The sequence below is a fragment of the Papaver somniferum genome, unplaced genomic scaffold (assembly GCF_003573695.1).
Source record: "Papaver somniferum cultivar HN1 unplaced genomic scaffold, ASM357369v1 unplaced-scaffold_22, whole genome shotgun sequence".
In the NCBI taxonomy this organism is placed as follows: domain Eukaryota; kingdom Viridiplantae; phylum Streptophyta; class Magnoliopsida; order Ranunculales; family Papaveraceae; genus Papaver; species Papaver somniferum.
In genome coordinates this window covers 1,433,214-1,459,654 of record NW_020632152.1, presented here as the reverse complement: position 1 = coordinate 1,459,654, position 26,441 = coordinate 1,433,214, and the positions used below count along the sequence as shown (strand labels likewise).

General features: G+C 41.9%; 1 protein-coding gene across 1 annotated transcript in view; it reads right to left on the bottom strand.

The window, feature by feature from the left end:
• Positions 1–6,169: 6,169 nt before the first annotated feature.
• Positions 6,170–26,441, bottom strand: part of LOC113340539 — a 36,272-nt gene continuing 16,000 nt past the window's right edge. Inside the window, exons 2-3 of the mRNA XM_026585673.1 lie at positions 6,434–6,496; positions 6,170–6,346 (exon numbers count right to left, since the gene is read on the bottom strand). Coding sequence (XP_026441458.1) covers positions 6,170–6,346; positions 6,434–6,496 — 240 coding nt within the window. The remainder of the gene's footprint in view (positions 6,347–6,433; positions 6,497–26,441) is intronic.

Sequence of the window (26,441 nt, the reverse complement as noted above, 5' to 3'; positions counted from 1 at the left end):
TGCACAATACTAGATGTCTCCTTTATATAGCCTTTCAAATTAGGGTTTTGCCTTAGTTACAAAGCAATCAATATTCACCGTTAGATGAAAACCTAATTTAGATTCAAGCTAATATTTCTCAACCGTTAGATCGAAAACTTAGCTTGTCATACACAAATGACTATACGCTTCTAGGTTCGTTAACTGCACCCAAACGTATACATTGTTGGTTCAACAATAGTCTACCCAAAGAGGTTAACCATATGAGCGTTTCATACCAATCATGTTCCAATCAGTCTCCCACTTATCCAAGGTACAGTTGTACTCCGTACGCCTCGGATCCCAGAAGGATATTGCGCACTTGATTACCTTAGCTGATCTCACCCACAACTAAGAGTTGCTACGACCCAAAATCGCAGGCTTTAACGATAAACAAATCTGTCTCACACAGAGAAGTCTATCAAAGGATCAATCTGTCTCCCATAGAAAAACCCTAAAAGTTTTTGTTCCATCTTTTGATAATAATCAAGGTGAACAGGAACCAGTTAATAATCCGGTCTTATATTCCCGAAGAACAGCCTAGATTAATCAATCACCTCACAACAATCTTAATCGTATGGTAGCAAAACAAGATGTCGTGGAATCACAAACAATGAGAGGAAGGTGTTTGTAATTACTTTTTATATCTTGCCTATCGGAGAACTCTCACGATCTCAAGCCAATCAATATGATTGTACTATTACGATAGAAGATGCAAGAACAGAACACACAACTACAATAAATATAGTATCGGTCTGGCTTCACAATCCCAATGAAGTATTTAAGTCGTTAACCTGGTTTTAGAAGAAGAAAACCCAAGGTTAAAGGAGAAACGACTCCAGCACGCAAACTAGTATCACACATAAGGTGTGGGGATAAGGTTTGCACAATACTATACGCTTCTAGGTTCGTTAACTGCACCCAAACGTATACATTGTTGGTTCAACAATAGTCTACCTAAAGAGGTTAACCATATGAGCGTTTCATACCAATCATGTTCTTCTTCGCCATAACTAGTTCAATTGACTCAAATGAACTAGTTAAGAGAGTTGTTCAATTGCAAGGAAACCTTGTGTAACTACACAAGACACAATTAAAGAAAAAATGATTTGATTCACTCGAAATCGGTTCATGAACTTTAATATCCACGGTTTGCAAATGCATTCCTTAGTCTTTTAAGATTAAGTTCAGAAATCATCTTTAGATATATGACCTTCTCAAGTTCGCAGACTAGGTTCGCGGACTTAAGACACTGGATAGAGTTTACAAAATCCAGCAGAAATTCTCGGGTTCGAGAACTACGCCGGTTCGCGGACTGGGTTTGAGAACTACGCCGGTAGTTTGTCAACTCCAGCAGAAATTCTCGGGTTTGAGAACTTCGGCAGTTCGCGGACTTGGCACTTGCCATACTTCCGGTTCTCTTGATCAACAAAGTTCGAAAACTTCGGTTCAAGGAATCCATTGTTTATGTAATCTACTCTCATTCCAATCATTTAAACTTTCTTAGAGGACGTTATATAGTTGTTACACTATTTCTCGTCAAAGAAATTTTCAAAGTGATTGAAACATTCATGACTTTCGTCACTAGGTAAAGATAAACTTGGTCGAAGCGAAAAGCTTACCGACACATATTTCGAGATAAAGATAGGCGAGGTATACTCGACTCGTAATACCAAATGTGTATAATCTAGTCTATATATATAACATACGACTTTTGTCTCAAAGAGTATGAGATAGAATAGATATACTTTTGAGTGACATATAAGTTCAAGTCTCCACCTACCTTTTTGTCGAGAAGTTCCACCTGTTCCTTGAGTAAATCTTCTACTTGTATCATGAATCGCCATGAAGTCCTTGAGCTCAACTACACTTATTATCCTAGTCCGAGACTTAGCTATAAAAGACTAGAAATCAAGACTTATAATTTTGATCACTAACATTGATAAACATGCTCGAGATAGCAACGCATGCGAGTTTGACCGAGCAGTTCTCTAACAGAACATACACCAGCTGTTGGCAGATCATATGGAGAATAATGTAAACAACAATTTCATCATGAAAATGTGTGTTGTTTGGAATTTATGGAAAATGATAAATGATATGGTGTTCTCTCATACTAACTTCTCAGAGCAATGCATTATCAAAAACGCTTTACAGGACTTTCAACTTAGTATGACAGATGTTTCAGAAAATGGAAACTCTCTTTCTCAGAGCTACCATATTCCTTACTGGGAGAACCCTCCTTCTCCCTTCATCAAGATAAATGTGGACGCTTCCTTTATTCCTAACAATGCCGCTGATGGTATTGTTGCTCGCGATCACAATGGTATTTTCCTGGGTTGTGGCTCTTTTGCACTTTTGATTCCACTTCTTCTTTACAGGCGGAATCGGTGGCTTGCAAATTTGATTGGATCTTGCTACAAGATTTGGTTTCAATGAAATCATAATCGAGGGAGATGCTTCTAACGTTACTTCTGCAGTTATCGGTGATATCTCTGAGATACCTTGGAGCATCAGGTCGATTATCTTAGAAATAAGGGAAAAAGAAATCTCGTTTGTTGATGTAAAATTTCAATCTGTTCCTAAAAGTGCAAACCATATAGCACATCTGTTATGTCAACATGATATGCATAACAATGTAAATATGTGGTGGAATGCAGATTCTCCACCTCTTTGTATCGTTTCAAACCTCTTTGATTGAGGTCCCTTAATAAAGTGGTCTCTTCAAAAAAAAATAATTCCAAGAACCAGGGCCAATCCGTATGCAACTCTGTTGCACGCCCCATGAATATCCATCTGTCCATCGGCAGTTCCCTAACTGCCAGACTTACTTTTTAACTGCTAGCTTTGGTGCTGGCTTGCACAATGGCTCCACACCTGTCTCAAACGGTTAGGTCATGCCAAACTCGGCTATAAAGCACTTTATAACCGTCTCTAACTTGATAATTCACTTTGGCATGCGTGTGATGCACCCACACTCGCAGCTGACAGCTTGAACTCAAGTCCTACAATCATTATGCATCACTGAACTTTGGCCCTGCCAATGTTCGATAATGATTGCGCTATTCCATATTGATTGCGTTGTTCTATAATAATTTCGCTTCACTCAATCTTGGCCTACGTCAAGTGCCCGACAATGATTACGCTGTTCTACAATGATTGTGCTTCACTCACTCGTTACGCACTTAGCTCATTTGGATGCCAACATCCAAATATCATGCCAACTGAGTCTTGACTTGCTTAATTTCAACTTTATGCTTTATATGCATCACTTGCATTCCTTTTGCCTGATCAATTGATATCAATGGCATGTTTGGCCCGGCATTGCTGCATATGCATAGTCCAAGCCTTGGCTAAAGCTTAGGACCATGCCAAAGTCATCCCATGACTTTCAATTCATCCTTTATTCCTTCCTTGAGATGGGCCAACTCTGAATAAGGATATGCAACACTATCTCATAGTTTTTGCATGTGTTAAGTAGCCTTTCTTGTCTCATCCATGTTGGCGCTACACCGTCGGCATGTGTAGCTCCAGATGCCAGGCTAAATTCTCAGTAATGCGCAACTATTGCGCTTAACTGTTGGGCCATGTCATAGACCTCCCCCACCCAATCCATTCAACGTCCTCATTGAATGCAACATCAGTCAGCCTCTACTGAACTCTCTTTGGCATTGTACGCATCTAAGCCACTCTCAGAAATTATCAACTTTGTTTAGCCTTCAACCTTGCCAAAACTTTTCTTCCTAGTACTTTACGCCACCACCTAGTTTGTTTGCCTTCCATTAAGCCTATGAATTTCATCATCATTATCACATCGTCGACTATTCTTCAATCTCCACTTCATTCACATCTCAACACCCAAATTCTATTGCAATCTGTCACTATGCCTCTTTCATTAGCGCACAAATTTTCCCTCAAGCCATTCCGTGCCTAAGTGTACACGCTAAACAACCAACATATCGCCTTGATATGCAAAATTTAGCTGACTGCCTTCAATTCCGACTGACAGTGCACTCTTGCAATTCAACATGCCTTACTGTAGACTAAGTGTTCTTCAATCATTTTTCAACAATCTTGTGCAAACTCGACTGAAATGCATGAAATTATCCATGACTTAGGATACTCGGGGATTTCTACTGTCACTTTAAAAGTAGTATCCTCTTCACGCGCCTTTGAAACTAACAAGGCCTCACTTGTTCTTTCAAACTGCATGTAGCGGAAAAACATCATCATGTTCTTCCTAACTATGAGTTACTCTTTAACTCATGTGCTTGATGGACTTATATCTTTATTCTTGTTGCGTTACTCCATGCTATCGATGCCAAATACTGTCGCATTTCTACATAACTCTCCCAACATCAAACTCGCATATGCCACCAACTTCACTTCTTGCTTGGCCTTGCTTTTAGCGTTTGTTATTATATACTTTGGCTGAGTATACTTGTAGTGCTTCCCCAATTAACTAGCTTTACATTAAGCAAAAAGAAACAAGATTTTTTCTTAAACACCTCCTTTATTCATTACAGTATCCTTACATAAGAAACCTTAGGGACTCCTTCCCATTTACACCACTGGCCAACACTCGGCCTTACTGAAAGAAAACAACTAACCAAAGAAAATACACCAACAACTAGTGTGCCATCTTTTAAGACCATAGGATCAGCAACAACCAACATAAACTTGAAACATAAACAACAAACAGATAACATGCCAAAGTCTCCATACTTCAGCAACCTTGTAGGTTCAGGAACTTGCAAACAACAATGCAAGGCCCCTGCTTCATACACATGCTAATAACGGCGAACAAGGGATGCTAAGATCCATATGATATCCAAATTCCATATGAATCTCAGCTAAGCTTTCTTTGAACGAGTGGACAGGAGCAAACTCACTTGCCTTTTATTTGTTAAACTTCATGTCAACCGAACTAACTTTCTTTACACCTTTCACGAAACAAGGTGCACTTGGACATTGTATGAAAATACCTCCAAGGTGAGGCATCACTGTTGCCTCCGCTTCATTTAAAAAGTTGTTACCAAGGATCATCTCAAATTCATTGAGATGCATACTATTATACTGATTTGGCCACGCCATTCTCAAACTTCAACATTCGCCACATCCATCCCCTTGATCGACTTATATATATCATTCATTGTCTTCATGCAGTGATCAGCCTGATATACTTCCAAACCCAAGTACTATGCCATCGACAAGCTCATAACAATATGTGATGCACCTGTATCTGCCATGCCCCAGTGACGATGATTGTGAATGCCAACTTTCACATAAACCAGGCCATGTTGTATTGCTTCCGTTTGTGTTACTATGTTGCATAGTTGAATATGATTAACATGCTCCACTTTAGCAGTTTCTTCTTTGTCTCCACTGCCCTCAGTGACTATTGCGGACAATGTTTCTTTTTTTGTACAATCACGCGCAAGGTGAGGAACCTGGCATAAGAAACAGCCGCCGGACCTGTTCTTCGCAGCCAAACTATCATCCCTTTGATACCTTTTCTCCTTGGCCTCAAAACTTTTCTTATTTTCCTTGTCGTTACACTTCTGGTTCTTCTTATCCTTTCCCTTCCTATTAGCATCAGTTGAGGAATTGACTGACCTAAAATCAGCAAGGCTGTCCACGATTACAATGCCCGAAGGTAGGTCTTTGGTACCCTTTTTTCTTATTTCGTCATGAGACCATGGTTCCAAACCAGATGTAAAATTAAACAACTTATCTTCCTCATATATGTTGCGAATATCTAGCATCAGAGAAGAGAAAACTCTTTCATGTATTCCCGTGGTGTACCAGTATGCCTCATCTTATGCAAGTTCTCTCTGGCTAACCAAGCCGCATTACTTGGCAAGAATTGACTCTTTAATTTTTCTTTCATGACTTCCCATGTAACGATGCTCGGACGACCAGCAGTAAGGTCATCATCAGTTCTAGTTCTCCACCATAATTTCGCGTCGCCCTCCAGGTACATGCTAACGAGAGTAACCTTTTGTTCTTCCGGGGTTCTGGCGGCCTTGAAGTATTGTTTCATGTCCCACACGAAATTCTCCAATGCCTTCACATCTCTTGCGCCAGAAAACGCCTTAGATTCTGGGACTTTAATCTTCCTAAAGTCACTGCCACTACCACCCGCAGTAGCTTAATCTGAACCAATGATACCCACCATTCTCCTTAAGACGCTTAACTCATCAGTTAGCTCTTTCAAGGCTCCGGTGAACATGGTCTTCACAGCAGCGATTTGGCCTTCCAAATCAGCATGCTTCTTAGTTGCTTCTTGGTTTGACTCCAGTATATCAGCAGTGTACTCATCAACAGCCTAAATGCGAGCCAACACCGTTGCATTATAATTGGCATTGTTAGAATGGCGCGCCTCATCACCAATCTTGTCTTCCAAGTCCGCTACCTTATCAGTTAAGGCATCCAATGTACTCTTCTTACCAGCCATTATCTCTAGCAACTTCAGTAACTAAACTCGAGCAAAACAAATAAAATCTTCCAAAAACAAAGCTAAAACAGAGCAATCCGTGCTCTGATACCCGAATTGCCACACCTCCAAATGGTCCAAGAAATTTTCCGCGAAGGTATAACCCGGCAATACAGTGGTTCAGTGATCTCTTATCACTCACTCGTATTTCAGCCTTATAAGTTTGCACCAATGCAAACAACCAACTCTACCTTGAGTATGCAACGAAAGACTTACTTAGATTTTATCTACCAAACAATGTATCCCATACTAGAAAGAGGTTCGTGCCATGTTTATGCTTCACAGAATTGGGGGATTATTATCAAATCAACAGAATACCAAAGCCAAATGTAAGCCAACAAACTCACTTTTATTAGCTTAAGGGGAAGATATAACACTCGTCCAACCAATGTACTTACAAGCTTATTCTCTAAGCCTAACGTAGAAATCACTCGCTACTGCAATGTGGTTCCTCAACACTTAAAATATTGAACAACTTGATTTACAAGGGTTCTCTGTCTATTTATAATGCCAAGAACTAGGGCCAATCTGTATGCAACTCTGTTGCACGCCCCATGAACAACCATCTGTCCATGGGCAGTTTCCTAACCGCCAGACTTACATTTTAACTGCTAGCTTTGGTGCTGGCTTGCACAATGGCGCCACACCTGTCTCAAACGGTTAGGTCATGCCAAACTCGGTTATAAATCACTTTATAACCGTCTCTAACTTGATCATTCACTTTGGCATGCGTGTGATGCACCCACACTCGCAGATAACAGCTTGAACTCAAGTCCTACAATCATTATGTGTCACTAAACTTTGGCCCTGCCAATATTCTATAATGATTGTGCTGTTCTATAATGATTGCGCTGTTATATAATGATTGCGCTTCACTCACTCTTGGCCTATGCCAAGTGCCCAACAATGGTTACGCTGTCTACAATGATCGCGTTTCACTCACTCGCTACACACTTAGCTCATTTAGATGCCAACATCCAAATATCACGCCAACTGAGTCTTGACTTGCTTAATTTCAACTTCATGCTTTATATGCATCTGTTTGTGGGTGAAAATGGTTTCTGCTGATTTTGGTAATTTCGGGTGTGTGGGTGAGAAACGAATTTAAACCCTAAACAATGTACTGCAAGGGAGTACTTTAGATTCGAGAGATCAATCTGTACAAGTCCGACCTAAACTAAGAAATGGCCGTTCCATACTTGCTTCGGTCACAAAATGAAGAAGAATGGGTTGGTTTTGGGGAGGGAAGCAAGGAAAGTGCTGAGACCAGAATAGTTTATTCTGGAAGAGTAGTTGTTTCACGACTTGTATCAGAAAGTAGGAAGCTAACAGATGGAAAGCTAGAAAATGTTTTCTGAGTGTTGTATTGCTCCTGACTGAACTTGTTGTTCGGTGGAAATATGTAAGACCTATATATACAAGTCGAAGTGAAACGTACTCTGGTCTCATTAAGGAATAGTAAATGAGTGAGTAAACGGGAGGAGGTGATGACCGGTCACTCTTGGAATTGATGTTCCATAAAAGAAAGCGTTTCACCATTACTTCCTATATTTACTAACCGCCTCATTATTATTACACTTTCTCATAACGGGCGTAGTGTAAGCCGCACGCTGTAAACCGCCAAACCAATACCCAAATAGGATCCCCCAGTTTGTGATATGTGTTGATGTCTCGAATGTTTTCATGGAAAACATATAGCATGTTGTTGTTTTCCTGGCAAGTCGAGCTTGGGGGACTTGCTGGCTTGGTGACCTTCGATGGTCCAGATTTTGCATCTTAGGAGGAAAGGTAGTCGTTGATCGTCGCACGCTCTTTGGTAGTCGCATATGGAAGGATAGTATGGAGGCGCGACAAAGTTGGAATGACATTGGCATGGCATGCCTTGGCGCGGTTTGGCTGGCCAAACTAGGGTTTCGGGCCAAAGGTTACCATGCGTTGTCTGGTAACCTTGGATGGCTAGGATTTTCTTACTGGGATTGAAGGGCGATCGTTGATCGTAGCACGCCTTCGTTTTAGTAGCCGCATAGGGAAGGCCAGCATGGTGGCACGGCATTGGCATGACATGCCTTGGCGCGGTTTTGGCGCGGCCAAATTAGGGTTTCGGGCCAAAGGTTACCATGCGTTGTCTGGTAACCTTAGATGGCTAGTATTTGCTCCTGGGATTGAAGGGCGACCGTTGATCGTCGCACGCCTTCGTTTTAGTATCCGCATAGGGAAGGCCAGCATGGTGGCGCAGCTAGGTTGGCATGCCATTGGCATGGCATGCTTTGGCGCGGACAAATTAGGGTTTCAGGCCAAAGGTTACCATGCGTTGTCTGGTAACCTTGGATGGATAGGATTTGCTCCTGGGATTGAAGGGCGACCGTTGGTTGTTGCACGCCTTCGTTTCGATATCCGCATAGGGAACGCCAGCATGGTGGCGCAACTAGGTTGGCATGCCATTGGCCTGACGTGCCTTGGCGTGGCCAAACTAGGGTTTCGGTCCAAAGGTTACCATGCGTTGTCTGGTAATCATGGATGGCTAGGATTTTCTCTTGGGATTGAAGGGCGACCGTTGATTGTCACACACCTTCGTTTTAGTAGCCGTATAGGGAAGGCCAGCATGGTGGCGCAGCTAACATGGCTAGGGCAAGGTGCGTTCGGCATGGTGGGGCCAAGGGCTTGGCACATGGTGCGACTAACATGGCTAGGTGGGTTTTGGCATGGTGGGGCCAAGGGCTTGGCATGCCGTTTGGCACTTGGTGCGGCTAGCATGGCTAGGGCCAAGGCAAGGTGCGTTTGTCTTGGCGAGGTGGGGCCAATGGCTTGGCATGCCGTTTGGCACATGGTGCTGCTAGCATGGATAGGGCCAAGGAAAGGTGCGTTTGGCTTGGCGAGGTGGGGCCAATGGCTTGGCATGCTTTGGCGCAGTGGTGCGGTTGGCATGGTTGGCATGCCTTGGCGCGGAGATGTGGCTGACACGGTTTGCCACTGGCACAGTGGTGCGGTTGGCATACCTTGGCGCGGAGATGTGGCTGGCACGGTTTTCCATTGGCACAGTGGTGCGGCCGGCATGCCTTGGCGCGGAGATGTGGCTGGCACGGTTTTCCATTGACACTGCGGTGTAGCTGGCATGGTTGGCATGCCTTGGATCGGAGATGTGGATGGCACTGTTTGCCATTGGCACAGTGGTGTGGCTGGCATGGTTGGCATGCCTTGGCACGATAGCATGAGAATTTTATGGTTTTGCACAGGTGATGTCAATCAATGTTAAGGGTTCTACCATGAAACATGACACGTAGAAAGAAAAAAGGTACCCTAATAATTCTTACGTAAGCATGCTGATCGGTTCAATAAATGTGCTAACGGTCATCATGACGTCATGCCAGATGTGCGGTTTTATGATTTTAACACTAGGCTAAAAACTACCATCAACATTAAGTCCTCTGCTTAGCTCGAAAGGGGAGCATCGTTGCGAGGTAAGCATAAGATGGTGACAGGCTATGATAAGAAATCGAAACAACAAGTCGTGATAAGACGGTCAGGGAATTCCGACTAACATTTTTCGAGAGGTAAAGAGAGTTGCGTTTCGGCGAGTTTGTTGGTATTGGCAAGTCACTGCGCGGACGACTCGACATGCGGGGGCCAAGGAAATGGCACGGCCTTTGGAGACGCAAAGCATGCGCGGACGGCCTTGGCATGTGTGGAAAAGTAATGGCGAAGACGGCTTTGGCATGTGGGGTCAAGGCATGGCGCGGACTTGGAGAGGCGAAGCGTGCAGACAGCTTTGGCATGTGGGGCCAAGGCATGGTGCGGACTTGGAGAGGCGAAGCATGTGGACGGCTTTGGCATGTGGGGCCAAGGCATGGCGCGGACTTGGAGAGGCGAAGCGTGCGGACGGCTTTGGCATGTGGGGCCAAGGCATGGCGCGGACGGCCTTGGCATGTGGGTCCAAGGCGTGGAGCGGACTGTTTTGGCGTGGTAATTGGTCTTTGCAGGACCGATTGCCTCTTTTCCTTACTTGGCTCAAATAGGAAATCCTTTCCTTGTTCAAACTCCCATGTATCACGCCTATATAAAAAGGGCTCCGACCTCTCCTTCTTCACAACTTTATTTTTATTTCATTTTGGCCGTGTGGTAGCAGTAAAGCGAGCGAATCCCAGGTATGTCTTCCAGCGCTTCCTCCTTAACTAGTTTTTCTTGTGTTCTTGTGTTAGTGCAAAACCCTAGCCATAGGCATATCTTTTCATGAACTTGTAGAAATATTGTTCTTCTGAGTTGGCATGAATCTTAGCCATAGATATTCTTTGCTTGAGCTTGTAGAAACATTTAAGCGTGAATACTGTAATAATGTTGGCCGCCTTAATTACCGCGTAAAGTAGGCGTGCGTGTGCTAGTAACCGTTATCACCTTCTATGGAAAATTTAGCTTCTAGGGTTTCCCCCTTTGTATGGCCGTGTGTACGATTCCCATGGTGGGGCGTGTATCCTTGGTCAGGCGCATATTTCTCGCTGCGAGATGCGGCCTTGGCATGAGGTGGTAATGCAGGGTCTTTCAGTCCCCATTTATTTGTCTATGCTCATTATAACATCGAAACAAACCGGCTTGCGTACAAGATGGTTCTTTATGTGTGATAAAATTATTTCCATGTACTTTCCTTAATAATTTTTCTTCGTGTTGTTCCATTGTAGTTATCTCGAGGGTGGAAGTAGCATGAGAAAATCTTCGTTAGGATGTCACTTGAGGAGAGTTCTGCCGTACCGAAATATGTTGGCAATTCCAAGCCAAATATAGATGATGAGTTCTTCACAACGTCCTCCACAATTAGGAAAAATCATCCCAAGTATGTTCGGTTCTTCTGACTGGTCCGGAAAGTGAAAGAGAAGCCCGGTCGGTTCGGCCAGGAGTTGTAATAAGTTTTTGTCTTCATAGGAAAGAGTATCATGCTTCTCCTATTGACTTTAAAATTTCTGTGAGTCCATTGCGTCCCTTTGAGAAATGGATGCGATTCATGATGAGCCAGGAGTGTGTAAAAGATAGTTTGACCAAGGCGCAGATTATTGATGTTGTCGTGGCTTCCGCAGTGCTTCAGATTAGGAAAGATATTCCGGGCTTGGTTACTTTTATTTCCCGATGTTGTCCGAAAACTTACGCGGCTATATGCAGGTGGGGTGAAATGACTATCTCCTTAGAGAGTGTGGTCGTGTTGCTGAACCTTCCTGTAATAGGAAACCTCGATGTTAAATTGTCTGCAGATGAAGAAGAAATGCACGCCGTATTTGTTGCGAAATCAAAAGGGTTCGTTCGGAAGGAAAACGAGAAAAGGTGCTTCTATGGCTGGTGGGTGTCTCAGTGGTTTCCCGACGAATCGGACTCGAATCAGAAGAACAACACGCTTCATGTCGTGGCATTCTTGGCCCTTTGGTTATCCAGAGATGTTTTCGATGACGACTCGGGTAAGAAGGAGATAATACTGGAACTTATCAAGTTTGCTTTAAAATTGGAAAAAGGCGTCGTTCTCCCTATTGGCGGCTTGTTTCTTGGTTCTCTGTACATACACTTGGATCAGCTGGTCTCGAATATGTGCGCTTCGAATGGTTACATGAAAGTTGATTCATATATTCATGCCGCCTTTCTCCAAGCGTGGCTGTGGGAGCACTTCGAGAGGTATGCTCCAAAATCGTTGGCCATGCTTCTTGAGTCTTGGGGTGGTTCTAGGATACTGTGCTGGTCGAACAAGCGCCCAAAGACTGGTTCGAACCTGGTTAGATTCATTGACAACTCGTACAAGGTCAATTTTCGTCCATGGGCTCCGGTGCATGCGTCCATAACTCAAATCAGTACCTTTGCTCCTGCTCCGAGCATGTCTTTGTCTTATGATAAAGATGATATGAATGTTGGAGAGATGGTGTTCATGCGAAGCTGCATGCCCGGTCATGTGCCGTCTTTCTTTCGAGGATTTTTCAAAGAAGTCTCTTACAATATCGATAGGGCGGCTCGACATATGGGTTTTGACCAAGGGGTCCCACTTGTTCGTCAGCCGGTTGTTCCAGAAGTCTCATTGTCAACTGTTCTCGATGCTACTGTTCTTGTGTCGGGTAAAAATCTCCCTTTCCTGCTGTGGGTGGGGAAAAACGATTTGCTGGTTTTTACGGAATTGAAGAGTCGACCATGTGAGACTCCTTTAACCGAGCGAAATGTTGAACCTCACACAGATGCACTGCAAGAAGGGAGTGCTTTAAGTTTGAGAGATCAATCTGTGAGATCCCGACCTAAACCAAGAACAATGGTCGTTCCAGAGTCAATTCGGTCACAAGAGAGGATGGGTTGATCTGCAGGAGGGAAGCTGAGAAATGCGTGAGATCAATGGTGATCTGAGATTGTAGGTGTATTGTGAATTCAGCGTGAAAATTCTCTGAATGATTGAATTTTGCTCAATTGAGAGTAATTTCTGTGAGTCCATGTAGACGAAAGATCGTCTGTATGAACTTTGATGAGAAATTACTCGTTTTGGCGAATGTTGTTCGATTGTTCGAAAACTGTTGTTCTTTCAATCAGGATTCAGGGACATTTTATAATACCGGAGTTGAAAACACCATGATCCCATGAAGTGTGACAGTTGCTGGAATCAGAGAATGGGAAATGGGGAAATCGTGTTAAAACCAATTACTCATCGTGCAGAGACTTGGTTAACTTTCCACCCACTACTTTGCTGACTCTTCCAACTGATTGCACGAATTGCTCACATTCTCATCGTGGGTGAACACACGTGCCGTAGACCGCCAGACCAAAACCCTAGTTAATATCCCCCCATGTGACACGATTGAAATCTCGTGATTGTGGAGTCAGTTGCTGACTTTATGGGACGATGAGTCCATGTATTGCTGAGTTGAACATGTGTGAATAGATGTTTCGAAACTCATGAATTTAATGTGTCTACTGAGACGAGGTATCATTATAACCTAAGACGAGTAAAACTGTGTTGCTAAATTGTTGAATATTCATAGTTGAACCAATATTCTTTGATTTGAGCAAATATTGCTAGTCTGAGCGAATATTGCTAATTGAGTAAATATTGCCGGTTCGAGCGAATATTGCTAGTTCGAGAAAATATTGTTCTTTTGATGAATTGTTGGTAGCTGGACCAAATAAAATATCAATTTAAGTTACTGACTGCTGAGTCGAGCAAAATAAATATCAACATAAAATTACCAGAGTGTTCGAATCTGCTCAGAATCACGTTTCTGCAAAGCTCTGGATTCAAACCCTAATTTTACCGAGATAATGATTTATTGCAAATCACATGAAACCGGCTACATGAGATGACGGGTTCACCATATAACGCCCAGATGCTCGAATGAGCAAAAACACCAAAGTCTCTTGAGGACCAGTTGGTGAAAGAATGATTAAATGTTGGTTTATCATTTACTAGAATAATGCTCGTGTGAGCAACAAATCACAAAACCTGATGTAGAAAATATGAGGGACCGACCAAGAGGTCATTAGACCGGCTCTTGGTGGCCGTGGGATCAATAGATGGTCATTTAAGCGAACTTCCAATTGTTTGGAAAGAGTTTGAACCTAATATGAGCAGTTGAGCAAATTAGGTTAAAATCATTAAAACACGCGGGACCAGCTGTTTGCAAGCCTCAGGGTTACCCTTGGTCGATCAAGGGGATGTGCCCGTGTCACCATGATGTCCGTGCTTTAATCCTGAGAATTTTGATATTTTCTGGTGCACGTTTGAGCAACATTTGGAGAAAATATGCAAAATCCATGGTTTTGCTGAAACTGTGAAAAATACATGAGATGATGAAAACCATAAATAAACAAGGAATCACAAGGCGTGGGACCGGACACGGCTAGGGCATGGCCGGCCGGCTGACATGCGGTCCCACATGCTTTTCCCAGTTTTATGTGATTTTATGTATTTGTCTCTGATTCAAGGAAAATTCCATGAAACTGAAGAGTTTGGCGAAATTAGGGAACTTCCATGAGATGATATACATAAATTAAAATATAAAATAGGGAATGGGAGTGTGGGACCGGCAATAGCCGTGGCATGGCCGTCCGGCCAATGGGCGCGGGTCCCAAGGCACTCTCCCCAATTTTATGTAATTTTGATGATTTTAGATAATTTTCATAAAATTAAAGGGATTTGTTGAAACCCAAGATATTTTGTTGAAATCAGGGAGTTTTCATGAAATCAGGAAACCAAACACCAAATAACAATAAAATAATGAGCGTGTGGGACCGGCTAGGGCATGGCCGGCCGGCTAGAGCCCGGTCCCACAAGTTTTCCTAATTTTTTAATATTTTCCATTATTTTAGAGAAAATACATGAAATTAGGTAATTTTTGGGAAAATTCATAAAATCAAGGAATTTTCATAATTTGAGAAGGAATAATAAAATAATGGGATGTGAGGTGTGGGACCGGCCACGGTCAAGGCATGACTGGACGGCCGGCGGTCCCGCGACACCTTTCCCTAATTTTATTATTTTTTGATAAAATCATGTGATTTAGATAAAAATACATGAAATTAGGTAATTTTCATGATTTTAGGGAAAATTCATAAAATCAAGGAATTTTCATAATTTGAGAAGGAATAATAAAATAATGGGACGTGAGGTGTGGGACCGGCCATGGCCAAGGCATGACCGGCCGGCCGACGGTCCTGCGACACCTTTCCTTAATTTTATTATTTTTTGATAAAATCATGTGATTTAGATAATTTCTTTGAAATAGAGGAAATTTGCTTGAACAAGAGGATTTTCATGAGATCGTGAAAATAGTAAAAATATGGTAAAATATAAAATTGGGTGCGGGACTAGTCACGGCATGACTGGCCGGCTGCTGAGCCTAGTCCCCTGGCGCTTTTGCTTAATATTTTATTATTATTATTTTCCCTTCCTATTTTGCATAGGTTCCTCGTTCGTTCGTATTTTTAAAATGCTCGTTCGTGCATTCAAAATGCTGGTCTGTGCATTATCTGCTAATTACACTTGCACCATTTTGTCACGGCTTATTCGATGCTCAGATGTCTGTTTCGTCGAATATTTATTACTAACCTGTGGAATTATGCTGGGAAGAACCACAGATTGAAGTAACGAAATATAACGAAGAATCGTAGAATATTGCTGGATACTCAGACGATGGCTCGTAGAATATTGCTGGATATTTAGACGATTTAAGATAATTAATTGTTGGCTCTATACTAGAAGGTCTTCCTGTCTAGGAGCATTAATTATCTGCGGGTTGAGAAATATGAACTTGTTGGAGTGTCATATTCCTCTTGCATAGTCGGGGAAAACCTGGTTACATCCCGAAGACGTTCTCGCTCTATACTAGCAGAAATGCTGTCTAGGAGCCGCCCAATCTTTCGATTCTATACAGTATGAGATGTGACGTAGCCTCAGCTGAGAGACTACACATCTTCATCTTCTCTGAGAGACATTCTCCATCAGAGGTGGAATGAGCTTTCATGCATAGAGACATGAGTCTCGATACTCATCTGATTGTCGGATCCGCAGTACTTACTGAAATTGCTCAGTATTCATGAGATGTGTCATGGCCTCAACTGAGAGACTACACATCTACATGTACTCTGAGAGACAGCCTTCTCAGTCAGAGATTTATGACATGAGCTTTCATGCTTTAATGGGAGACATGAGTCTCAATACTCATTCGATTGCCGAATTTGGAGTATGGTTTTACAATTCTACCCTTTGTCGAAAATCCACCATCTACATTAAGTCCCCTGCTTAGTGAGGAACAGTCACGTTCCTCAGTCAACATTTAATGGTGATTTTCCAGGTATAAATAAAAATAAGTAATTGAACTTAGTCATAAGATAAGATATTATCGGATTTCGACTGAATGAGCAAACCATGGTTCAGGCGGAAACCTTTGTGGCATAATAGAGCGTCATCCAGTGAACATAAAACCGTGTAGAACCGCTGGTTCGATGGTGGAACCTTGGTTGGTTTAGGATTCACGGGTCAGGCCCAAAAGGGAAATCCTTATGGAATTAGGTTTTGGAAATAAAATTAGGTATAAAAGGAAATTAATCCTTTTTTTTCTTTTTTTTTCTTCCCACACGACCGACCATCATCTTTATCTCCCTCTCATCTTCACGTCAAGCATCAGGAGTGTGGAAAAAATTTCCGCCGGAGCGCCGCCGTCCGACCGGAGCTAGTCCCGCCAACCAGGTACGCGGCTGATTTTTTTTTTTTTTTGGCTTTTTTTTGCTGATTTCATGAGTTGTTCATGTTTTGATCATGTTGAAATTCTATACATGTGTATATATTAGCGTGAGTTTTGTAGAAAAACCCTTATTTTATCAAACGTATGTTCGTTCGATCGTTAGTTTTGAAAACTAATAAAAACCCCTGATTTGTGAGAGATTTTTTATATATGTGGATTTAGGTCCAGTGATAGAACTTAGTGTATGAGCTTTCATGTGAACCAAGATTTTACCTTAATAGATGTGAGCTTTTACAAAACCGAAATAAACTCCATTTTAAAGGATAACGTTCATTCGAGGAAAATATACATATATATCTTTATGTATGTGAACTTATGTCCAGCGATAAAAATTTATTTATGAGCTTTCCTGAGAGTTAGTATTTTATCACAATATGTGTGAGCTTTCACAAAACTAGCATAAACCTTCGTTTTTAATAAACGCTAATACGAAGGAAAATAGACTTTTTTACATGTAGTCGTGACATATTTTATGTGAAACATGATGACGTATTTTATTCACATGGATTTGTTCTTATTAGATAAATTATGAAAATTTATATGAACAAATTGCATTAATTATTGTTTTGTAAAATCAAGACATGGGTTTTGAGTAACCTTCAAATTATACAACTTATTTGTGATGAAGTCATGTCTTATTGTAAATATCCTAGTTCAGTTATGTGAATGTTCATGTTATGAAAATTATGTATATGATTTTATGATAAAATCATTTTTTATGAACTAATGAAGTGTTGTTCGTTATTGCAGGTTTCAAGGAACGAACTAATTTCGTGTGCTAATTATCGCGGCACAATCACTATTGTTAGTGAAATTGTAAAGAGGTAAGAGTTTAAGATTTACCATTTTGTGGATGAATCTATTTGCATGTCGATAACTCCATGCTCCTGGTTTCAGAAAATTTCGTAGTTATTCCTCCAGTTCTGACGAAGATCCCAAAGCTCCTATAGCTAAGTCGAGAGCCAAGGAAATTTGCGATGAAGGAGCAAAGCCCAGCGTACCCTCGAATGAGCGAGTTACTTTCGCCGAACTCATGAAAACAAAAGCCGAAGACGATGAGAAAGATGCTTGTCAGCGCACAAAGGATCGAATCCGGCGCAAAATACAGAGAGCTGAAGAAAAACGCCAATTCTTGGACGGGGTACCCTCTGATTCTGATGCTATGCTTCCGAAGAAGAAACCACTTGGGGTTTTCCTGATAAGTGTTATAGTTGCAGGAAATCCTACAATTTCACCCCTCATATGATTTCATTGTTGATTGATGAGTGCCAAATATTGTATATATTTATCCCTTTTTTGTTGGCATTTAACTCATCTTTTGCGCATTAATTCTACCTTTTATCCCATATTCTGTATTTTCATTGTTTTCAAGAATAAATATTTTTCTTACTTAATTTTTCATTTTTAGGCAATAAATAAAGTTTGGATGAATAGCAGAGCGGAAAAGAGCAAAAAAGTAGTGAAAAGCCGGGAGGAATTATACAAGGAAGCCGCGAAGAATGGTGTGCACAAGACCAAAAGGCTAGAAGTGGGCTTGAAGAAGAAGAATTGTCCTTAAAGAAGATATGGGCTTGGCGTACCCAAGGCCCAAAACCCTTACTCAAACCCATTTCCACTATCCAAACCCGTATCGGATTTCAGCCGTCAGATCGAAGCATTTCAGCATCCTACGGTCGCTCCATCATCGCACATCAAACTCCGAAGCTCCCGCTTTACATCGCAACGCCCATCTCCATCTTGGGCCGTCCTTTTCGTTGCATTCCTCCATCCGACGGTCGCTACCCACAGCCTCCCATCTCATCGTTGGATCCACCTACCATCGTCACATCCTACGGACCAGATCGCGAAACATCATCCCTCGCTGCAACCGCTCAACACTACAGTACCAAACACTCTACACCTCTACCAAACGCCCCCCTCTTCCCAAATCAGTCGACCACCCTCCCCTTCTCCCAAAATCAGTTGCAGAACCACCATACCGCCTGCAACTTCCCTGCCACCACCATCTCTTCCATCACCATCTCCATTCTCTCGACCAAGTCAGAGCTTCACCATCATCCAACTCCCTAGTATGTCCCTTTCTTGTTCTTAGCATCACCCCTAGGTGCTACAAATAAGAAAGAGAAACTCTAGGGCTTCAGTAGTTGCAATTGGGAGCTGTAGAGCTGAGGAGGAGCAGAGGGAACATCAACAGGGCATGGGTCGAGCGTAGGGGAGACCAATTCAGAAATCAGTGAGTGTAATTTGTAATTTAGAAATTAGGGTTTTCAAATTTGGGGATTTTCCAATTAGGGTTTGTAGAAATTTAGGGTGTTGAAAATAACTATAAATTGATGATATGGGTGTGGTAGAAAAGCTCTCTGGGCTAGCCAGGAAAAAATTATTGCATTAATTTTCCAATTTCTGTTTAGCAACAGTGTGTGTGTGTATCCTGTTTATCATTTGATTTTTGAAGTTATGTTTGCTTTATCTATGTATGCTGTTAGTAAAATGTTGAGCATGAGCTAAGTAGCACTAAACTAGGGCTCTGATGAAGCCTAGTGCAATGTTGGATGATGCATGGTTAGGATAGTGTTCTTCTTGCCTGTTTGCTTGAGCAATGAGAAGTACTCAGTGCTCTGGCATGCCTGTGATTGATTGTGCTGTCAAAAGACAATCAATTCTAGGGGCATATCAGTGAGCAAGTTGTTTTTCATCTCATTCTAGATGTATGCTTAGGAACTCCAATTCAACCTTGACTGCATTGTTTGATATAGGCACATGGTGGATTCAGTTGCCTTAGTAACTTCACTCTCTGCATTTTTCTCTTTGTCAGTAACTATTGCACAATCTCACCCCTGCCCATGGCTCACAGCCTTGGTTTACTTCACTGCTATCTTTGTTTTGCTGCCACTGTGACTTAGTGAACTTTCATCTTGTCTTGCATCCACTGCCCAGCTTAGTCTAACTTCAATTACATCCTCCTAATCCCTGTGGAACTGACCCTTCTTACCCACTAGCTACAACTTATCCCTGTATACTTGCAGGCAAGTTGTGAGCAATCTTTTCTTCACACCAAGTTTTTGGCGCCGCTGCCGGGGAACTGAAGTGAAGCTGCTGGGCTCTGCCAACTTCTGGTGGGCTTGTACTTTTCTGAATTGGGCTTCACCAAGTGCTGCTGGGCTCTGCCTCCTTTTGTTACTGGGCTCCTGGTCTCTTGTTACTGAGCTGAACCCAACTCAACTGGGCTTCACTACTGGTTCTGCCTTCTGCTGCTGGGCTTGAGCGAGAGCTGTGTAGGACGATCCTAAAGCCCAACTGGGCTGTGCAACTAAAAGGGAACAAAAGCCTAACTGGGCTTCCCTCCTTAACCAAGTAAGCCTAAAACCATGAGTAACCCACTTGGGCCTCATTAAATATTCAATTTGGGTATGTAATAATTAATTTATTTTTTTTACAATTTGGGATTGTAATAATTATTTTCATTTTTATTTTTTTTGTATTTTCTTTTTCTTTTATTTTCTTTTATTTTTCTTTTATGGGCTTGTAATTATTATGATTGTTTTTATTTTCTTTTATGGGTTGTGCTAATTTATGCTAGGTTTAGTTCAAAAACTCTTCCAAAGCCCAATTTTAGACCAAAAACAAAATCCCTATTTAAAACCAAAATTCCACTCCTTAAAACCAAATTCCACTTAACCCTTTCAAAACCAAATCCTTATGGGCCCTGTTTTCTTCCTTATCCGTGGGCTTGTTATTTCATGAGTGGGATATGATTGTAACCTTTAGAGACCAATCAAATAGACTAGTTAGAGTAAATCAAATAGACCCAATTGACATACCCACAACTTCTGAGGAAAACACACCGGACCAATCTGAAACAATGGGAGAACCCCGTACCCTCAAGGATTATATGTACCCAACTAGATCCAGTCAACCTTCTTGTATTGTGCTACCCGAGGCTAATGGCCATTATGAGCTGAAATCAAGCACAATACAGATGCTCCCTATTTTTAGAGGTGTTGAGAATGAAAACCCTTACCACCACGTGAGAGAATTCGAGGAAATTTGTGGAACTCTGCGTTTCACTCAAATGTCCGACGAAACCCTAAAGTTAAGGCTCTTTCCTTTCTCCCTGAAAGATAAGGCAAAGGCCTGGCTGTATGCTTTACAGCCTCAATCCATCATGACATGGGATGACCTCATAAAGGAGTTTTTCAAAAAGTTTTTCCCGAATCACAAGACTGCGACAATTCGTCAAAGTCTGAATAGCTTTGTGCAATTAGAGGGTGAGACCTTAGCTAGATACCTGGAGAGATTCAATGAATTATTGCTCCAATGTCCCCATCATGGTTTTGAAAAATGGAGACTTGTGCAAATTTTGTATGAAGGTCTAGATGTGTCCACCCGAACAACGGTTGAGTCGATGTGTAATGGTCTATTCATAGACAAAACTGCTGATGCGTCTTGGGACTTCTTGATTGAAGTAGCTGAAAAGACGCAACAGTGGGAATCCATCCGTGAAACCAGAAAGACTACATCCGAAGCAAAGGCTTTTAGGATTGAAGCGGATTTTGAGGGTCGAGCAAACATGTCATCAATAGTTAGGAGATTAGAAGAGTTAGAACTACATAAAAATTCAAAACCTTCCACCACTACTCTCCAAGAACATGTCGCTTCATCTGTTTGTGCTGCTTGTAACGACCCCAACCATCAATTCCAAAATTGTCCAGATTTGCTTGCAGTCCAGGAATCTAGGCTTGAACAGGCACAAGCCATGTTTCAAAAACAAGAGCATAACCCCTATTCACAGACCTACAATCCAGGATGGAGAAACCACCCTAACTTTTCATGGTCCAAAGGACCCACTCAGGGAGGACCATCTCAACCCAATCAGAGCTATCAAAACAATCAGGGATATCAGAACAATCAAGGTTATCAATACCCTAGGAACCCTCAACAACAATCAAACTCTCAACAATCTTATCCTCAACACAATACCGACAAGAGATTGTCCACCTTAGAGGAAATGTTTCAGAGTTTGATGCAAAGTCAGAAAAATCTAGATCAAAAGATGGATCAAATATGTGAGAGAGAAAAGGGTAAACTTCCGAGCCAACCCCAACAAAATCCAAAGAGGATATTTCAAACAGGCACAACATCCTGCACTGAAACCTCACCTGATCAAATCCATGCCATTACCACCCTCCGAAGTGGTAAAGTCATCGAGAACAACGTAGGCGAACCTAATGAGTCTGATACAAATTCCACGTTGTCTCCACAACCCCAGAAAACCAAAGAATCTGAGCAAGTTGGAAAATCTGACAATTCTACTGCTGTGAATGTCCCTTTGCCAACTCATTCTCCTGTTGCCCCATTTCCTCAAAGATTGATCTATCAACAGAAAAGTACCCATTACAATGAGATGTTAGATCTGTTCAAGAGAGTCAACATCAACATTCCTTTTCTTGAAGCAATCAAGCAAATCCCTGCTTATGCCAAATTCCTCAAAGACTTGTGTACTCAAAAGCGCAAGCTCAATGTGCAAAAACGTGCTTTCTTAGCTGAGCAGGTAAGTTCCATCATTCTAAACAAAACTCCACCCAAGTTTAGGGATCCAGGATGTCCAACAATTTCTTGCACTATAGGAGAACACACGGTCAATAAAGCGTTATTAGACCTAGGTGCAAGTGTTAACCTACTGCCATATTCTGTTTATGAGCAGTTAGGTCTTGGGGAGTTGAAACCAACATCTATCGCTCTACAACTGGCAGACCGATCTGTCAAGATTCCTCGTGGAGTGGTCGAAGACGTTTTGATCAAGGTTGACAAATTCTATTTTCCCGTAGACTTCATTGTCTTAGACACTCAACCTGTACAAAACCCAGACTGTCACATTCCTGTCATCTTAGGACGTCCTTTCTTGGCTACGTCCAACGCGATCATTAATTGTCGTAATGGAGTGTTGAAACTGTCTTTTGGCAACATGACGGTATAATTGAATGTGTTCGATATTAGTCAACAACCTGTGAATCTTGATGATGATGATGTGCATGAAGTTAATATGATTGAAGGATTAATGCAAGATTCGTTGACTAACATTCTATCCGTCGACCCCTTTCAAGCATGTATGGAGAACTTTAACTCAGATTCCTATGATGATGCATACTGTAGTGACGTCCTATCTCTGCTCGAATCTGTACCTCAAATGGACGTCACTGAAGGAAGATATGAAGTGGAACCACCCTTACTCTCTGATTCCAAGCTCATTCCATCCATTGTTGAGCCACCCAAGCTTGAATTGAAAACATTGCCTAGTACGTTGAAGTACGCATTCCTAGGTTCTTCTGATACTCTACCTGTCATTATTTCATCATGTTTAGACACGGAACAGGAAAGTAAGCTCTTAGAAGTACTTAAGGAACACAAAGAGGCCTTAGGATGGACCATCTCAGATCTCAAGGGAATTAGTCCCACCATTTGCATGCACCACATTAACCTTGAAGAGAATGCCAAACCATCTAGGGAAATGCAAAGGAGACTTAATCCTAACATGAGAGATGTAGTCAAAGGAGAAATCCTGAAACTACTTGATGCGGGTATCATATACCCAATTCCCGATAGCAAATGGGTTAGTCCCATTCAAGTTGTGCCTAAGAAGTCAGGCATTACTGTAGTTCAGAACGACAAGAATGAGTTAGTCCCTTCACGTACAACCACAGGATGGCGTGTATGTATCGACTACAGAAAGTTGAACACAGTAACCAGGAAGGATCACTTCCCGCTCCCTTTCATAGACCAAATGCTAGAACGTGTGTCTGGACACAGTCACTACTGTTTTCTAGATGGCTTTTCCGGTTATAACCAAATCCACATTGCACCAGAAGATCAGGAAAAAACTACGTTCACGTGTCCCTTTGGGACATTTGCTTATAGACGCATGCCCTTTGGGTTGTGTAATGCACCTGCCACTTTTCAGCGATGCATGATGAGCATTTTTTCTGACATGATAGATAGTTTTCTCGAGATCTTCATGGATGATTTCTCCGTGTTCGGTTCTTCGTTTGATAAATGTTTAAGACATCTTACCCTTGTGCTGTCTAGATGTAAGAAAAGGAACCTTGTTCTAAATTGGGAAAAATGCCATTTTATGGTGAATTCAGGAATAGTTCTAGGACACATCATCTCGGAAAAAGGCATTGAAGTAGATAAAGCTAAAGTAGACCTCATCCGACATTTACCAAAACCCCGCTCTGTGAGGGAAATTCGATCATTTTTAGGTCATGCTGGTTTCTACCGGCGATTCATCAAAGACTTTAGCAAAATCTCAAGACCTCTGTGTAGTCTACTCGCCAAAGATGTCACCTTCAATTTCGATGATGCTTGTGTGAAAGCTTGGGAGGAATTAAAAACTCTTCTCACCGCCGCTCCTATAGTCCGACCACCCAACTGGGAACTACCGTTTGAACTCATGTGTGATGCCTCTGATTATGCTGTTGGTGCTGTTTTAGGACAGCGTGTTGATAGACTACCATACGTGATATACTACGCTAGCAAAACCCTTAATGATACTCAACTCAATTACACAACTACCGAGAAGGAATTGCTTGCTGTCTTTTTCGCATTAGACAAGTTTAGATCTTATCTCATAGGATCTAAGATCATCATATACACTGACCATGCGGCTTTGAAGTATCTTCTTTCCAAGAAGGATGCTAAAGCTCGCCTTATTCGATGGATACTCTTATTACAGGAATTCGATCTCGAAATCCGTGATAAGAAAGGTTGTGAGAATGTGGTTGCTGATCATTTGTCTAGATTAACCACTGAGTCTATTGATGAGTCCATGCTAATCAGAGAATCATTTCCTGATGAGCAATTGATGTCTGTGTCAAACCTTCCTTGGTTTGCCGACATCGTTAACTACCTTGCTGCAGGTAGGATGCCCTCACATTGGTCGAGACAAGACCGCTATAAGTTTTTGGCTGAAGTTAAACATTTCCTTTGGGATGACCCATATTTGTTCAAGTACTGCCGGGACCAAATCATTAGGAGATGTGTCCCCAACACCGCACAGAAAGATGTGATATCTTTTTGTCATGACCAGGCATGTGGAGGCCATTTCAGTGCCAAGAAAACCGCTGCAAAGATCTTGCAGTGTGGATTCTATTGGCCATCATTGTTCAAGGATTGCCATGATTATTGTGTTGCTTGTGAACGCTATCAAAAGCTAGGAAGCATTTCGAGGAGAAACATGATGCCATTGAACCCCATTTTGATTGTGGAGATTTTTGATGTTTGGGGGATCGACTTCATGGGTCCATTCCCTATTTCTGACGGTAGAGTGTACATCCTAGTCGCAGTTGATTACGTTTCCAAGTGGGTAGAAGCCATAGCAACCAGAACAAATGACCACAAGGTGGTACTTTCATTTCTAAAGGAAAACATATTCGCACGTTTTGGTACCCCTAGAGCTATCATCAGTGACGGCGGTTCACATTTTCGTAACAAGTACTTTGAGTCTTTAGTACGCAAGTATGGCATAACTCACAAGGTTGCTACTCCGTACCACCCTCAGACTAGTGGACAAGTAGAAGTTTCTAATAGGGAAATTAAGCACATTCTGGAGAAGAAGGTCAACCCGTCTAGGAAAGATTGGTCATTAAGATTGAATGATGCTTTGTGGGCCTATAGAACAGCTTATAAGACACCAATTGGCATGTCCCCCTATCGTCTAGTGTATGGAAAGCCGTGCCATTTACCTGTGGAATTAGAACATCGTGCCTACTGGGCAATCAAGGAGCTGAACTTTTCTCTGGACGAAGCTGGAATTCAAAGGAAACTTCAACTCAACGAGTTGGAAGAATTGAGGAATGAGGCTTATGATAGTGCCAAGTTATATAAGCAGAAGATGAAGATGTTTCATGATAAGCGTATTCTGCGCAAATCCTTCACTCCTGGTCAGAAAGTTTTGCTGTATGACTCCCGATTACATCTTTTTCCGGGAAAACTGCGTTCCAGATGGAAGGGTCCGTACCTAGTACGCACAGTTTTTCCTCATGGAGCTGTAGAGCTGGAGGATGTTTCCAACAAGAACATTTTCAAAGTCAACGGGCAGAGATTAAAACCATTCCTTGAACCATTCCCACCCGACATTGAAACAACCAACCTGGAGGACCCGGTCTATGTGGACTAAACTGGTCCACTCTTTCCCTAAATAACCAAAAAGTTTTCCAAATGTTTCCCTAAAAACCAAAATTTTTCTTTTTCCCATCAAAACCAAATGTCTCCCGACAAGACCAAATTTTTCCAAAAAGTCCAATCCCATTAAAATCCAAATTTTCTTGTAGATAATGTGTTAGTTAAATTTCCTTTTGTATATATTTTGTGCTCATCCATTGTGACTCCGAATATGTTGGAGTTTTGCCTTGAATAACGGAGTTTTAATCGAGCTTTCGCCGTACAATCGGGTATTCTCTCTCCTTTTACTCTACTCAGCATGTCCCTCTTCATATATTGTTTTATAATTCTTTCCATATTTTGAAACATTGAGGACAATGTTTAGTTTAGGTTTGGGGGTATAGAGTAGATACCATGATAATATGCCATAATTGAAAACAAAACTCCATCTTTTTGAAAAAAATTGAAAAATTCCAAAAAAATTAAAAAATGAAAAATCATAAAAAATGGAGCTCAGTTACCTT